Consider the following 16484-nt stretch of genomic DNA (forward strand, 5'->3'; position numbering starts at 1 on the left):
TACTCAGTTTTTATCCCAGATACCTCAGGAAATGGACATTAATTTTCAGACCTCAAAAGGGGAGACAAAAATCACTGGACCTGCCCCCACCCCCATCCCCTCTCTAACCCCACCCCAACCTCACTCCTGTCCTTGTTTCCCTTTTCCCCCCTCAACCCCATCCTTCTCTCAGCCCTAAACTTAATCTCTACCCCATGTCTGCCCTAACCCCATCCCTGCCCTAAGCCCACCCCTATCCTGTACTAACCCCACCCCCTTCCCTCCTTCCCGACCCCATCCCCTTCCTGACCCTCCCCACACACCCATTCCTGCCTTAATCCCACCTTTGCTCCATGGCCACTGAAATGCAACCACCCTGGCTGTGTTTCTCCCGTTTCCTTCTTTTTCTTTTCAGAGAACAGTTTTCTGCTCTCCCCGTTTTTCTTTCTCCCACTGCTCCATCTCCATTTTGTCACCTTCTCTACACTCAGAATGCCAGTAGTACTTTAGAAAATGAAATCTCCCATGTCCAGTGCTCCCTGGGGTTGGCTTGGTCCTGTCTTGGGATTTCAGACAACCACTTTTGCTGTCTGTTTCGTTTTATGCTCTAGTATTAGTGCTTTGGACCCTCTCTGATGAGAAACGTTAAGAAGTTTTTTTTCTGGGGCTGGTCGATGGCCTTGGTCATAGGTATTATCAGAGACCTTTTGGATGAGTTACGTCTTGGAAGGACTCAGGAGGAGCCGGAACCTCAAAGGTTTGCTGCTTGCGTAGAGCTCCAGGGTAGAGGCATTCTCTGAGAGCGGACAGTGGTAGAGGCTGACGACATCCCCTGCCCCGCTTGGAGAGCTTCTGCCTCCCTGCCACTCACCCTGCATTGTGACTTGCATGTGGAAAGTGAGGGTGGTGGCCCAAGAGCTCCCCTCAGCCTCCGGCTCCTTCCTCCTCCCCATCCTGGAGTGCAGCCATGGTCCCATAGAGGCATGAATATTGCATTGCCATTTCAACATTAATCATGACTGAAACAAGCACAGACAGAAAGTCAGCCACAAACAGAGTAACGGTTTCTTAAAATCTTCCATTGCAGTGTGAGATCATTGAAAGGCTACAGGGTTTTGAGTCGGGAACTAGCTGTATGAACCTAGGATAGGTACTTGAATTCCCTGAACTTCAATTTTCCTGTCTGTATAATGGGCAGACTACATGCCGCTCAGGGTGTAGTGATGTGAAAATTCAGTAAATGAATATAGGCAAAGAATCTAGATCGTAGATATGTCAACTTTGTAAACTTTACAACAGAAACAAGCCTTTTCTGACCCTGGAAAATGTGATTATTATTTATACATCCAAAAAAGGGCATACTCTGTAAAATTAGGGTGAGGGCCAGACAAGAATGAGAGTAAGGGCTTAACTCTGTGTAATAGTGAACATCTCCAGTGTTTGCAATGTACCTGGCTAGACACATCCCTCTAACCCCTTCCCCTCCTTTCTATCCTGTCCCCAAGGGATACCATTCTCACGGGTGACAAGGTTTCTGATGATTTCACCATGTCCTTTTTGCAGTTAGCAACAAGACTGATGGAGAAGCCAGTCCCTTGAAGGAGGCAGAGATCAAAGAGGAGGAGGAGGAGGTGGAAAAGAAGCAGCAGAAGAAGGAGAAGCGTGAGACAGGCAAAGCCATGGTGCCCCACAGCTCCATGTTCATCTTCAGCACCACCAACCCGTAAGGCCCCCTCCTGACTCCCCCTTTGGTGCCAGGGTCAGAGCGAGGGCGGGGTGACGAGAAGGAGAGATCAGGGTCCAATCCTCCTCCTGATCCTTCTTAGTGGACTGTGGCTGGACACCCGGAACATATAGGATGCTCACTGGTGGAGCTGGGTCATGGGATTGAAAAGCCTCTGAGCTCTGTGCTAAGTCCACAAAATAAGACAGGGAAGCATGGAGATGTCAGGAGAAAATGACCCTATGCCTCGTAGTCCTTTCATTTGGTTGGTGAGTTGTGTGGGGGTGGGGTGGGAGGAAGGCAGTCTACTTCAGATGTTTCACCAAATATTCCAGGGGTAGACAGAGCTGAGAATATGCAGCCTAGAATAAATAGATGGCCCACTGGGGTTTAAGATATTGGTCCAGAACCCTAACTGTGGATTTTGAAATGGGCATGGTTCCTCAAAGCAGAGGTAGGGGCATAAGATGGAGGTGACAGAGAAGATTCTGGAAGGTTAGACTGAGCTGTCTTTTGCCCCCAAAACGAGCAAGATGTACACAGAGACCAGCTTCTGAGGCTAGGAAGACAGAAAGGTTTTCAGTGACCGCATGGGCAGTATTCTGGCAAGGCTCTGGGAAGGAAGGAACTTGGGCTAATGTATGTCAAGTCACAAGTCCAGAATACAGTCTGTGGAACATAATCACTTTAATCAGCATACTGGGGCTCATAAAAACCTGTCGCTGCTCTCATTAGGTATCTTAGACTCCAGGTGTATCATTACGTTTCTTGGTTCTTCCAATTTCCTTGCTATGTCCAAGTTTTTATATGGGGGCAGGGGGAGTAGACACTGAGAGGTGGTGGATGGTACCATGTGGGCATGCGCAGTGCATATTGTCTGACTCGGGCTGCTCCAGTGGCTCAGACGTGCCTACGGATAATGTATCTTGGCTTGCGCTACTGCAGCCTCTAACCAATCTGATTACCTTCTCCCACTGGAGCTTTAAATCACGGGTGGTGCCTGCGAAATTAAATTGCTCTCCCTATGGCTTCCTCTGGCCAGGGCCTGGCTGTCTGGCGGAGGCTGATGTGCCCGTGGGTGGGGAGTAAGGGGAGGGGGGCGGGAAGCTGAGGCAGCTCCTTTGGCTCTGCCACCCGCCCCAGGATCCGCAGGGCCTGCCACTACATCGTGAGTCTGCGCTACTTTGAGATGTGCATTCTCCTGGTGATCGCGGCCAGCAGCATCGCCCTGGCAGCTGAGGACCCCGTCCTGACCAACTCCGAGCGCAACAAAGTGGGTGCATGGGAGCCGAGCCATCGGCCCTGGGACCCACCCCGTCCCAGCCCCTCCCCAGCCCAGTGTTGAAGGTGAACTAGGGAAGGTTCCTGGGGCAATGCGGAAGGCTTAAGAAATGGCCCATTCCTGTTGCTCAGGGGAGAGTATGGATTCTTTCTAGATCAGCTCCTTCTTCCCAGACCCCCGCGTGCCCTAAGGCTTCATTGGCAGGCCTGAACTCCAGAGCCAGCCAGTCTTTGCAGCTACCCAGGGGCTTGTGGTGGAGGTGGGTGGGGGGAGGCTCTCTGATGCCTGGTCGTAAGGGATATGCTTGAATTTGGGAAGCTGAAACTCTACCCTGGGGAGCTAAGACATCTCCTGGAGGTCCCAAGTGTGTATGTCAGGAGGTATGAAGGAGGTGGGTGGGGAGGATTGCAACTGACAAGGATTCCAGGGCCCGAGGGAGAGATCTGTGGGACATTTGGGGCCCAAGAAGTTAAGTTCTGGCCAAGGGGAAGGAAGAGCCAAGGACTGACCACCGGGTCCTGTGGCTCTAGGAGAATGCATGGCTCCTCTCCTCCCTGTGTCCAGCTAACAGTGACAAGCCCAAGCTTCTGTTCTGAGGGAGAAGTGAGCTGGGAGGGGTGCAGGACTGTGTGTGTGGGCAAACAGGCATGCGTGTGGCCTGGTGACCACACCTGGGCCTCTTCCCTTTCCCTGTGTCTTACAGGTCCTGAGGTATTTTGACTATGTTTTCACTGGCGTGTTCACCTTTGAAATGGTCATAAAGGTAAAAGCTTCCAGAGAAAAGCTGGGCTCCAGGGTTTGGATGGGTCATGGGTCTGCTCCTTTAGTATAGTGCTGCTCCCCAGTGCTGCCACCTACCAGCCAATGACAGACCTCGGTAGGGCCTCTGGAGACCCCTCTTCTGGCTTCAGAAGTCTGAGGAAGTCTATCATGGCCAGCATGAATGGGGGGGGGGGATCTGTTTAGACTGGGGCAGACCTATGGGTATGGCCCATGGAGGAGCCTGTCCACTCTCAGGCAGTCAGGAATGCAGACAGGCATGGGGACCGTCCTTGCCTCCCGAGCATTGCCCCCTAGTTCAAGCCAAGGCAGAGGGTCAAGTAGGGATGAGTCCTCCTGGACTCCATGTAGTCCTAGCTGCACTTGCTGTTTACCAGTCTGTGCCCCATCAGCCTAACACCCCACTGTCTTGTTCATGGTCTCTGCCGTCTGGGGTATTCCTCATCTGTGCATGTGTGGGGACCTCTGGTGCTCCAAGACACTAAAGGGAGGAGAAATGTGAGGCTGAGGAGTCTAGTTAAACCCTGGTGGCTATGACACGGGGCCTTGGACTTCACAGTTAGGTGGAGAGAGCATGTGGGACCTGTCCTTTTGCTCTCCAGGTCCTTGTATAGGGTTGGTTGTGGAGGCAGTGGCAGTAGAGGCATTGTCCTGGGGAGCCCTGAGTTCCAGATGCGTTGCCGGCTCCTGTGGGCTCATCCGCGGCTGTTCATATCCTTCTCCCGCAGATGATAGACCAAGGCTTGATCCTGCAGGACGGGTCTTACTTCCGCGACCTGTGGAACATCCTGGACTTCGTGGTGGTGGTTGGCGCATTGGTGGCCTTTGCTTTGGCGTAAGTGTAACTCTTTCTTCTTGTTCAATGTCCTTTCGTCCCTTCTTCCTGAGACTTGGACTGATTTGAGGCCTTCTCCAAGGCCAGTGTGAGAGGCAGTTCCCTCAGAGTGGTGCCGGAGAAAGCGGCCCTGGAAGTCTGCTTCCCACTTGCCCTCTATGGTACCCCAGCGAGCCTCATAGCTTCAGCTCACTGCCCCAAACGGCAGCACTGGTGAAGGAGGAGCCAGGGGAGTCCCAAGGAAGAAGTCAGAGGCCCTGGAGTTCCTTTCTTGGAGATGAGTAAGCATGGGGAGGAGCTCACTCGTGTGGGCAGTTCCTCCATGGGCTCAGAGAGGGACCCAGGACAGCTCACGTACCCTTTCCTTTCTTGGGTATGTCAAACAAAGAATCTGCTTGGAAGAAGAATACAGAGGGTAGAACAGAGTCAGGGATTACAGACTGCCCATGAGCAGGGGTACCCCAGAGATATTTTATAGATGTAAGAACCATGATCATGTGTTTAGCTCCAGAACCTAAGACTTTCACAACTTCCTTGGTAACGCACTGAGGAAAACATTCAGGTGACTAAGCCGTGCTCATTACATGTGGGGAATTTTTTTTCCCCCAGACACTAATCAGCTGTAGCAGGTTTTCAACCACATGCTGACATTTCCTGTGGCATCCAGCCAAGGAAGGGGCTCTCTGGGCCCTTCAGGGTTTAGCTAAGAGATATACATGATCAGGGCCTTTTCCCTAAGATGGTGTATAGAGTGCCCAGGAGATGAATGACAGCTTTAGGTCCCTGTCTGCACCTTGCTGCACTGCCAGAGAGCCTCCCCCTTTTCCCGGTGGCACAGTAGACTTCCCTCCAGCCTCTCCAACTATAAGAGAGAGCCGAGTCTTTAAGCAAGTCTGGCTAAACTGTGATGAGGCAGAAGGAAAGCATCTGGGAGTTGCTGGCAGTGATAGCAACTGCCAAAGGGAAGGGGCAGAGCACCTGCAGAGGTTGGACCTTCCCAGGTCCAGGTGGTTAGAAAGGGCTCATCCATCCCTCCCTTCTCCACAAACACCATATCAGCTTCTGCCCATCCTGGCAGAGAAGGAGGTGGGGTGACAGTGAAGAAGGCACATTTTCTAAGTGTCTGAGGGTGGGGAGCTCTTTGTAGGAGAGGTGAAATGTCCCCAGCTGTCCTAAGGACTTAAGATCTTCCAGAACCTAGAAGTGGGCCATTTGCATTGCTGTCCCAGCCACGGAGGACCCTCCAAAGGAGAGCCAGGTTGAATGTGGCTGGTGGCGTTGAGCTGGACTTGCAGGACAATGTCCGCGTACCTTGTCCCCCTTGTAGACAAGTGTATTAACCGCACCTACCTTTAGAGTCATATGGAATCACCTGTGCCTCTCACAAAAGGAAAGCCTCTTATTAGACATGACTGAGCTAGTTCCAAAGAAATTTCACAAAAGCATGGTATTTACCCCAACATCTGGACCTTGTATAAATTCTTATCTCAAGATAAAAACCAAGGCAACTTTGCTCTACCCAGGGGACTCCCAGTTCCTCTTCCTCCTTCTTAGAAAAAAAATCATTAAAGTCTGGCTTTTTCCTCAGGAGGCCTACTTACCTTGTTAGGATAAATACCACCCTTGAGTTTTCAAAAGGTCAGTTTCCTTCTCATTTTATCAATTCATTTGCATATATTATTCGCCATATTGTCCTTTCTTATTTTGATCTCAGTAAAGTAGTTTGTCTTTGAAGAAACAAAAGATGAGGAGAGAGAAGGAATGGGAAAGGATCCTCCCCATCTTTAGGAAGAACAGAGCTCACTGGGGTGACAGGGAAGGATGGGAGGAAGGAGTGGGCTCTGGACTCAGGCAGGCCCTGCTCTTGACTCCCAGCCCCTCTATGTACCTACGTGATGTCCCAGAGCCACAGAGTAAGATAGTAAACTTCCTAAACTCAGTTTTTCATCTCTACAATGGAGTCAAAACAACGCCTGTGGAGTGCTTAGCACCTAGGGCGTGGCACAACATGAACAATCAACAGATGTCTTTTTTAAACTTAAGTTCAGTCAGCCAACATATAGGACATCATCCATCTCGATGTAATGTTCGATGATTTGTAGATCGTAATTCCCTTCCTCATCCTTCCATTCTTTCCTCGCATCCTGAAGTCGAGATGCCGGAGCCAAGCGTGTGTCGATGTATAATGTGTGCAAATGGCCGAAGGTGAACACAGGCTGGTTTCCACGTCTGGGTTGTTTTACACACACACATGCGCATACACGCGCATGCAGACGTGCGGGCGCGCACAGACCCACAGGCACACAGACACACAACCCGGTAACCAGGCAAGTACGTAGGTGCCCGTGGGGAGGAGCTGTGTTTCAGCGGAAGCCTCTGCATGCCTGCCCCACGTCCACAGTCCAGTTGTCTTCTCCTCAGGTCCAGAGTGACAACGATGGGCTGGAGGGTTGTCATCTATCTTGTTCTTTTTTTTGTGCCCTTTGAAAACATGGCGATGGTGGCTTTGGTGCTGGTGGCAGGGGAGGCCTTAACAGCCCCGGAACCGAAGCCTCTCTGTGGGTCCTCAGACCAGGTACAGTGCAGGGAACCCCAAGAATCCCCTGGTTCTGGGGTCCACACTTACGTGATGGATTGAGAGTTATGATCCATCACTTGTTTTAAGTGATGTCACTTCCTGAACTTTTTCTTAATGTCCCTGGAAGTGTAACTGGTACTTGCTCCCCCATCTCCATCCACTCTCTTGTGCTACCATCCTTCCCAGCTGGCCATGCACATCCCTTCTCCCCTTTCTCCTGCTCATGGAACAGGCTCACACCCGTCTCCTCTGGCCTTTGTCACGTCACGGAGGTCCAGGCAATGCTTTCTCTTGCTCACATGCCACGCTTCCTAACTCTTTTCTCTCCCCTTCCTCATTAAAGGCACCAGAGAATTCAGCTCTCCCATCACTTTGGTAGGGTTGGCCCGGGTCCCCCCTGCCAGCGGAGTAAGGGCCTGGCCCGGGACACACAGCAGAAGGAAGCCTGTGTTGCACAGCCGGGCCATGGTAGGAGGCTCAAGCCAGTAGGAAGCCAAATGTGGGGTTTTCTGTAGGCTTTTTAAGGACCTCCCTCCTTGCAGTTACAGATTTCATCATCAGAACCCATGTATTTGCCCCTGAGGATGTCCACCATTCAGATAGCCTTACCCCTGCCCCATCTCTCTCTCTCCTCCTCCTGAGGAGAGGCTACTGTGGAGGCTTCTGCTCGGGCTCTTACTCAGTCTGAGCAGATCTGACCATGATGGCTGTGATAACACCTTCATGCGATGCCTCAGAAGTAAGAGGTGACTTGGCATCCCTGTCACTGCGACCAGCCAGGATCTTCCCAGAAACCAACCCAAGTCCCAAGAGGAAAGCCCCTAACCAAGGGGAAGCAAGGTCCTGTAGCTGAATTCTCAAAGAGAACTGTGTGGTCCCCTGAGCTCTTCTGGGGAGAAGAAGAGGAGAGCTGCACCTACTGTCATGTATGTTTTCTGTAAGCATATATGTTGTTGACGTAGTGGCTGAAGAGAACTCTCTCTTCTCTATAGCTGTGTACCTCAAGGGAAGGGATTCTTTATAATGTAAACCTGACAAATTCTGTTTGGGAACTTTTATTATTGACTTTTGAGGAGGAGGGGACGGGGATTTCTTTTCTAAGTGTGGGCGTACCGGGAGATGAGAAAATCCACGGAAAGATACTCCAATGGCACCTTTCCTGTTCCTCCCGGCACATTTTTACATTATAAAGCATTTATAAGAACACTCGGGTCTCCTTGCCTCAGCCAGATACCTGTGTAGGGAGACGGGCAGAGTTTTGGCAGAGGTTGGCTTTGTTTCTCCCTCATTCCGCTGCCCTCACAACACCCCACTTTCTGGGCCATATGGAGACACAGAGTGTTCGCCAACTATAAATGTCCTGACCATGCCTTTTCCTCCTTGAGGTTTCAAGAAAAGTCTGGTGAGTGACTGGGTCTGTGAAACCTTTCTCTTTTATCTTTTTCTATCTGAAAAAGAGGGATTCTTCCGTTTGATCATTATTTTACACTAAAGGCCAGCAACTGCTTATCCCAATTTCCTCACACCCTGTTACCATCATGTCTGCCTCCCAGCCTCCTGGGCGGGACAACAAAGATGGTTCCAGCCTTGGCATTTCTGGGTATCTGCACCTCAGACACATTCCCTCATTTGGGGACATCCTCCTGGAGGCAGCTGCCTCATAGGGGAATTAGGCAGCCCCTATGTCAGGTTGAGTTCCTGAACCTTACGGGATTATGCGCAGTGAGGGGGTGATGCTATCTGGCCCTCGGGTTTTGCATCTGAAGTGGCTTGTGAAGGGATTTGGACGGGCAGCTGGGCAGGGACAGCATCTCCGGAGGAAAGGCAGGGAGAACACAGGGACGTATGGGACGGATGTGTGTGTGAGATCCTTCACTCCAACCCAACCAAGCCCCTCAGCCTCCTCATTCTCATTGTTCCACAGCGTGTTACTTGACTAGCTCAAGTCAAGTCACCAGGTACCCAGCTATCCTGGATTGGGTTCTAATTAGTAAACTCACAGCTTATAATGACTTGTCTACACAAACAATCTCAAAGAAAAATAATGAGCAGTTCTGCTCCTACCTCCTCCCCCCACTGGGGCTGGTGCATCAGTCAGAGTCACACAGGCTCTCTGGCCGCTGAGACCCAAGCTCTCCCGCACTGCCTGCCATCTTAGCGGGGCATGAGGTAAGGTCAGGGCTCTCTGGCACGCAGGGGATCTGGATCACAGCCGCACTTGGCCTTTAATTATTCAGTGCTTGGCCAGAAAGGAAAAACATGAGTCAGTCTGCCTCTTGATGCCAGAAGGAACCAGAATTCCCACATTAGCTTTTATTACATTCTTTTCATTGAAGTATGTTGCTTTTCTGACACTTGACACTCTGTCCCGGTCTTTAAGATGGATAAGGTCGTTTGAATGCATTCAGAACCAGCTGCAGTGGCCAAGCTGGTTCTGAATTCATTCAGTGAAATACACAGAGATAATTTTAGATTTGGAAGGGCCCTAAGGAGCTGCAGAATATGGTACCCTGGTTTGTTTTGTATTCGTAAAGGTGTGAATGTGTACTCGGGGGGAAAGGAGTGGCTATCCAGAGCTGAAATGCTAGTAGGTACTTACCCTCAGCAGAGCACAAAACTATAGAACAGACATTTCTCCCTATGCCTGACTCCTCCCTATTCTTCACTGCTTGCCTGTGTCTGAGGCAGTCCTCACATCTCATGCTTTGCTGTGGGATTTCTTTCTTGACAACCCCTATTCTTCTAGAACTGAAAGGGGCATCTCCCAAAGGAAACTGTGACGACCGATTAATCTGGGAGGGGGGCAAAAAAAGTAGACAAAGTCCTGCTTCATGCAAAGAAGACCCATTTGCCACTGAGCCAGACAGGTCATCCAGTGCCACTGTTCTGTGGAAGAGAATGAAGGATTAAAATTAAATTTCGCCATCAGGTAGCCAATTAACTGTGGATTTAGGATGCTGGCTGAGCTGGAATTGGAAATTTCCAGCAGTGAGCACATAGAAGGATGTTGTTCCTCCAGACTCCAGCTTTAAGGGTCACCTCAAGAGTGACTCCCTGACTTTGTGCCCAGGCAGGGACCCTAAAGGTGATTAATGGCCAAGAGGCTCTTGGGGTGCCTACTGCTGTATTACACCCACGGTCCCTTGAGAATGGGTTTTGGGATGAATTAGGAGGGACAGAGTGGGAGCCATATAGAGGGGGTGCCTGAAAGAAAGAGATAAATTCTCACTCTACCCGCTCTTGGCATTAAGCCCCAGCACGCATGTTTTTTGATGAACGCTAGAAAATACATTGTCTGTGATTTACATCACTGATGCTAGGGAATGTGCATTTGGAGACCTTTATCCTATGGAGGCAATGGGTGTGGATGGCCCAGCATTTCTCTTTATTAACGAGCACGAATTTGGGAGATGGTTGATTATAAATGGGATGTCAGCCTCTGGACACATTAACAAATGAAATGATCCAGTCAGGGAACACTGTCCGTTCGCATGGCAGCCAGCAATTGAGCTCACCAGCCTCAGATGCAAGGTGCACCCCACACCAGAGCCTTCCCAGACGCAGGAACAGCTCAGAGGTGCAGGATTCGTAGAAATCTGTCACAGTGTCCTCCAGATTTAACAGTAAGTTTTGGAGTAACTCAGAGCAGATTTCGTGGTGGGACTAGGGAAGGATCAGCTCAGATCATGTGACCTGCAAGCCATCTGCCTAATCCACACTCACAGAGCCACAACCTAGCATTATGAATTAGTCGCCTGCTGGGGGAGTGTATTGGCTGGACTTTAGCCAGTGCCAAGGCCCTCTGGAAAGGCTCAGCAGATGAGGGGTCTTGGGTATGTTTGGAAGGTGAAGTGTAGGAAGCAAGACAGATCAGGTCTCTTCCGCAGCTTGAATAACAAAACTGCTAGGAGACAGTAAGGTGACTTGCTGTCCCGTGATGCTTCTCAGAGCATGGACCTTCTGGTTAGAGTGTGATGCTGTGTTTTGAAAAGTAGAAAGTTTTCGAAGGCAATGATGACTGTGTATCGGGAGCTCACTAAGGTGCATTTGCAGGAAGGAAAGGATTATGCACTAGCCACTTATTATAGAGTTGGTGGCTTGGTCATGGAGCAAAGGAAGTTGGTGGAGTTGCAAAGGATTTAGGGCTCATTGGAGACCCCAAATGATGCTGAGTTAGGGGGCGAGGAAGAAAAATACACAAATAGGTGAACTAGCCTTACCAGCAGGTCCTAGACTTCCTCTGGGGATAAGGACTCCCCGTGCAGCTTCTCATTTCCACTGGTCTTTAGAACTTGTAAAGTGTTTTCTCACTCTTTATTTCATTCATCTCTCAGCAGTCCTGTTTTATAGTGGAGAGGTGGATTGCTTGAGACTTGAACTATTTTGACTCATTTAACTAGTAGCAAAACCAGTTTTTGTTCTAAAATAACTGGTATTTTTTACTTCAAGGTTAGGGGCTCCCTTGCCTATCTGTTCCATCTCTACCTTTTCCTTTCCATGTACACTCACAGGCCCTAGGCTGATTAAGGCTAAGAGGAAAGATAGCTCATTATTTGAGTTCAGGAACTGCTGGTTTTGATGTTTGCTGTTCCTCCTTTGGTTAAAAACCCTCCTGCGATTCTCATCTGAAAAGGCACTGTAACATAAATAAGGATGTGGATTTCAGAGCCTATGTTTTGGTCTTATGAGAATTAAGTAAGGTAAAATATATTCAGTGTCCTGTATAGTGCCAACCCCTTAGCAAGTGCATGTTGACGTTATTATGGCCTCCCAAGTAACAGTCCAGATATTTCAGCAAGGCTCAGGTCTCCCCACAGTGTGACCTCCAGTCCCTACCTTACACTCCAGCAAGCCTGTCCGTGCTTCTAATGCAAGAGATTCCTTAAGGTCCCTGCGCTGTTCTCTCCGGGGCTCATGGAGGAGGGCAGAAGGCCATTCCACTTAGAGGAGGAGGAGCTCTTCAGAATCTGATGTCCCTGCTCTGCCCACCATGGAAAGAGCTGGTTCCTTGCAGAAATCAATGTGCAAGCACGTCTTCTAAGAAAGGGGAGGCCTAGAAACTGAGAAGTGAGATTACAGTGAATGATGAGTGATTATATATAAGTTCTGGAGGGCAACTTGACAACTGAGCTGGAAAATTCTCATCTTTTCCTGATGAGACGTAAAAGAAGTTGGCTTTTTTTTTTTTTTCTTCTTCCTGGAGAGCAGCCAGGACCTTATCAAATAAGAAATGAGTAGGAAATAAATGGGGAAATGGGTGGCCCAGTTGAGTCCCAATTAAAGGGGGACCAGTATGTCCTAGCCTGTGAAATTATCCTCAAGTTTTAACATTAGAGTCCGTTTTTAAACCTGATAAATTTCACGAACTAGCTAGGCAGTGTAAAAAAATTCTGATTATACATAGAGTAGCAAAGACTAACAAAACGTTATCAAATGATTATATTTAAATGATTTGTAAAAAGCATATGAATTATTTCAAAAATAATAGGCCTCCGTTAAAGTGCTTGACGAGCTTGTCCTCTTGGTTTGATAAAACATTTCCCTTGGCATCTTGTTGACTACGATAATGACTTAAATAACTCTCCTGTGCCAGGATTTGGGAAAGGTAGTTTGGCCTAGCATATGTGTAAATTAGGATGTATTTTAATTAATATTAAAATTAATATTGGGACTAAGTCGTTAAGACGTTTCTGGGCTCTATGATTTTGTTATCTATTGTTCCTTTCACTTTCAAAAGGCAATTTTCAAATCCGTGCTGAACATATGTTATAAAAACCAAGAAGCAAGCGTGCTTTTCTGCAACCACTCAAAATTGTAGCTTTTCAGTGGCTTCTCTGCTACGAGGGGCCTGTTTGAAAAATATGCAGAGCAATGACTAATCGGTATTTTGCTTTGGGCCTCAGTCTTATTACTATCCCTGGCTCAACTCTGTGGGAGTCAGCATGGGACAAATGTCCCCCACCTCCACTTACATTGGCAGCTACAATCAGCTGTTGAGATCAGAGTGTACTATTAAGGATCCGCATTTTCCAAAACAAGGGACGCACAAATCAGACAAACAATGGGTCAGAAATGCTCTTTGTTCCATGGCAGAATATTTTAATAGGATCCTGGGGCAAAAATTAATTACAGAGAACAAATTTTGTCCTTTATCCGGGTATGTGGGAAGAGCAAGAAATTTGGGGCTTTCTTTCATAAAATGGGCATCTGTGAGTATGAACCTCTGAGAACCCGTTCAGATGCTACTGGACATAAATGTCTCAGAGTTGAGGTCCTGGGCTAAACAACAGGTAAAAGCTGGGAGTGTGTCACCCTAAATCACCTGCCCATCCATTGATCCTACTCTGTTCTCTCATTTTAGGGGTATGGAAGATTCTCTCTAAGCTTTTCCTCAAGATGAATGTAGCCTTTGAAAGGAAGGTGACCTGTGTAGTAGTTTGGGTGAAATTTTCAGTCAGATGGTTGATTTTCCTATGGCATATAACTTGCAATTATACTTTTGTTTGTTGGCTTGTTTACTTGAGGTCTGTCCTCCCTCCTAGACTTGGTAAGTTTCAAGAAGTGAGGGACCTCATTTGTTTTATTCACCGTGGTATACCCATACCTAGAAAGGGCCTGGCCTACATTAAGGACTCCATCAGTACTGGGATACGAGCGGATAAAGATGTGTTTGGCTCACCCATTGTGTGCCCAGTCTCATGTATGAGAAGACACTGTTGTAACTCAGGGAAGGATACTATCTTTGCCTTCTAAACTCTCAAAGGGTGTCCCATGAGGGATTTAAGATTTATAAAGCCTTGGATTTAATCCCATATCACCATTAATTTGGCAAGTACTGTGAAAGTGATTGTATTTTTTATTTATTTATTTATTTTTTTGTGATTGTATTTTTTAATATGAGATCATATACTGAGCAAAATAATCATGAGAAGTTTTTGCTTGTGACATATAGTGGTGTACTATAGGTTTGTGATACATTACAAAGATCAAGGAGAAAAAGTACCCTTTCCAGCAACCGGCAGCGGAGAAGCCCAGCCTGAATTCTAGACATTTCTACATGGCTGCAGAAAGAGTCACCAGTGGCACTGTGGCTTACTCCCTGAGTGACCTCATACAGGACACATTTTCGTGGGGATGTAGTTAAGGGGGTTTCAGGGATCTTTTCCAGCTCTAGAATATGGTTTGATGGAGCCTGGAACCAAAACCTTCTGGTGCAGAGGCTTAGTGGTTCAGAGCAAGAGCTCCAACCACCTTCCAGTCTTGGCTTCAAGGCCCAGTTCACCGTGCTAGTGCTGGGTGCTCCCTAACCTCTCTGAATCACATCTGTGAATTGGGATAGTCAGAGCTCTGTGTCCTCAGGTTATTAGAAGGGCCGCAGAAAGAGTTGCACTAAAAGTGCTCAGCCTAGAGTAAATCTACAGAAACTTAGCTCTCATTATTTTTAATTTCAAATATTTCACATTTGTGTTCTCTCCCTTTTTATTATTGGAAGGCCTCCAAATAGAGCTGGGACGATTTTTCTCCAAGCTGCACAGTAAATAGCTCACAATAGATAGTCGGTCGTTTAACTTATCAAAGGGCATCCCTTTGTGTGACATCAGGAACTTGATACACAATGCCTTGCCCCAGATCCTGAGGTGGTTTTAGGGTGTTTCTCCCATTTGTGCTTTTAAGAGAGATCCTATTATCCCTATCAAAGTGGTCCTGCGCCCCACTGCAAACGAAATCCTTCAGAAGCATAGATACACCACTGTGACGTGAAATGCCTTTCCCAACAGAATTTCTGGCCCAGAGCAGACCTAATTCCTCTATCCTGGTTTCTTATAAATTCACTGGAAATAGAGTTTGTTGGAAAACTACTAAGGAAATGGAAGTCAAAGTCTCTATTTAGGAAATGTCTAGACTGGGCTCCATGAAATCAGGCACAGTATGGGGAATGCCATCTGGTGAGAGGCAGTTTCACTGGTGCCTGCAAAGGGCCTTTGCCTTTGCAGGTTGGAGAGGTGGGCATGGAGCAAATGGTGTGCTGGGCCCTCCTTTCACAGAGCGTGTGGACTCTACCAAGTGCCAAGGCTGTAAGCGGGATCTCCTGGGCCTGTGCTTGTCCAATTCCCTATTGCTGTAAGATTTCCTGGCCTCCCTGAAGTTTTCTGACTGTTTCCTTCTGTCTACCCCCAACCTTTTTTTTTTTTTTTTTTTTTTTTAACTGCTTTCCGCCTGGATTCTCCATAGGAACGCTCTGGGGTAAATATCATTCTCACTTTTCTTGAAGTCAAGAATACGGGAAGTGGGTTGGAAGAGGGTGCAAGCCCAGTTAGGAGGGAAGGAGGCTGCTCCCTGAGAAAGGACTGAGTTTATGTGAGTGGTAAGTTCTCACTGATATCCTAGAGAACAAAAATTAGGAGTCGCCAAGCCTTCTTGGGAAGGGATCATTGGCACTGGTTTGGGTATGTATTTGGTTTGGAAGCTGTGTTTTTCTTAGATCGGTAGATACGTGAATGTAATATAGTAAAAGAGTTTATAGAATATACAAAATCCTTCGGTGAAAAGACCTTCTAATGTAGTACTCTGGGATTATCTATATTCAGAGCTCCAACTGAAGGAAAGTGGCTTATAGGCCATGGCCTACAGCCATTAAGAGGGTCTTTAAATTCCCATTCTGGACAAAGCCAGCATTCCTTGAATGCTATTGAATGTCTTCCTACCTTGCCTTTTGTAGAAGCATAGATGATCTTTTATCTCTCTGTCCAAGGCTGGGTGGTGGGTATGGCAGGAAGAATGGGGTAAAAAGCAGGCAGAAGCCCTCGTACTTCCCACCTGATATTCTGGATCCCCTTTGCTCAGGCTATTGGTGCAATGGTACTCTGAACCAAGATGGGGAAGGAACCAGAGCCTGGGGTCCCTCTTCTGAGTCTCATTTCCTACCATCAGTGTGTGTCTTTTACAAATTGCAGTTGTTTGAATTGAATGCAACAATCTCAGGGGATAAGCTGGGTGGGGAGAGAAATGCAGGTTGATTGATTTATCTCATTCCCGAAGAGAAAAAGAGAAACGTATTTTATCTATGAGGAGCAAACATTTCCAAGCAGGTTGACTAGGGACGCTCAGGAGCTGAAAGGCAAGGGTCAAGGTGGGCAGGGCCTGCAGTCTGGGCCGTCTCCAACTCTCTGGCTCTCTGCAGCCTGTGTTGGGTGTAGAGAGCCTCCGATGGGGAGGGGCTGCAGAAAGAGCAAGGCTCGCACAGATAATTGGGGCAGGAGCCAAGGTCCTGGCCAGAAGCCCAGGTGACATGCTTTCTCTGGAAGCG

The 16484-nt window shown here is 48.2% G+C and overlaps 1 protein-coding gene across 6 annotated transcripts in view; it reads left to right on the plus strand.

Moving 5' to 3' along the window:
* The window catches only part of CACNA1E (calcium voltage-gated channel subunit alpha1 E), a 339348-nt gene that overhangs the window by 261647 nt on the left and 61217 nt on the right, over nucleotides 1-16484 (plus strand). For all 6 annotated transcript variants that reach the window (XR_006386630.1, XM_044267234.1, XM_044267236.1 and 3 more), the window contains 5 exons: nucleotides 1543-1702; nucleotides 2846-2975; nucleotides 3688-3747; nucleotides 4493-4599; nucleotides 15410-15421. Coding sequence is in view for 5 of the 6 variants with exons in the window: in XM_044267234.1 (XP_044123169.1) it covers nucleotides 1543-1702; nucleotides 2846-2975; nucleotides 3688-3747; nucleotides 4493-4599; nucleotides 15410-15421 (469 nt within the window). In the remaining variant the exon portion in view is untranslated. The remainder of the gene's footprint in view (nucleotides 1-1542; nucleotides 1703-2845; nucleotides 2976-3687; nucleotides 3748-4492; nucleotides 4600-15409; nucleotides 15422-16484) is intronic.

The sequence above is a fragment of the Neovison vison genome, chromosome 10, assembly GCF_020171115.1.
Source record: "Neovison vison isolate M4711 chromosome 10, ASM_NN_V1, whole genome shotgun sequence".
Taxonomy (NCBI): domain Eukaryota; kingdom Metazoa; phylum Chordata; class Mammalia; order Carnivora; family Mustelidae; genus Neogale; species Neogale vison.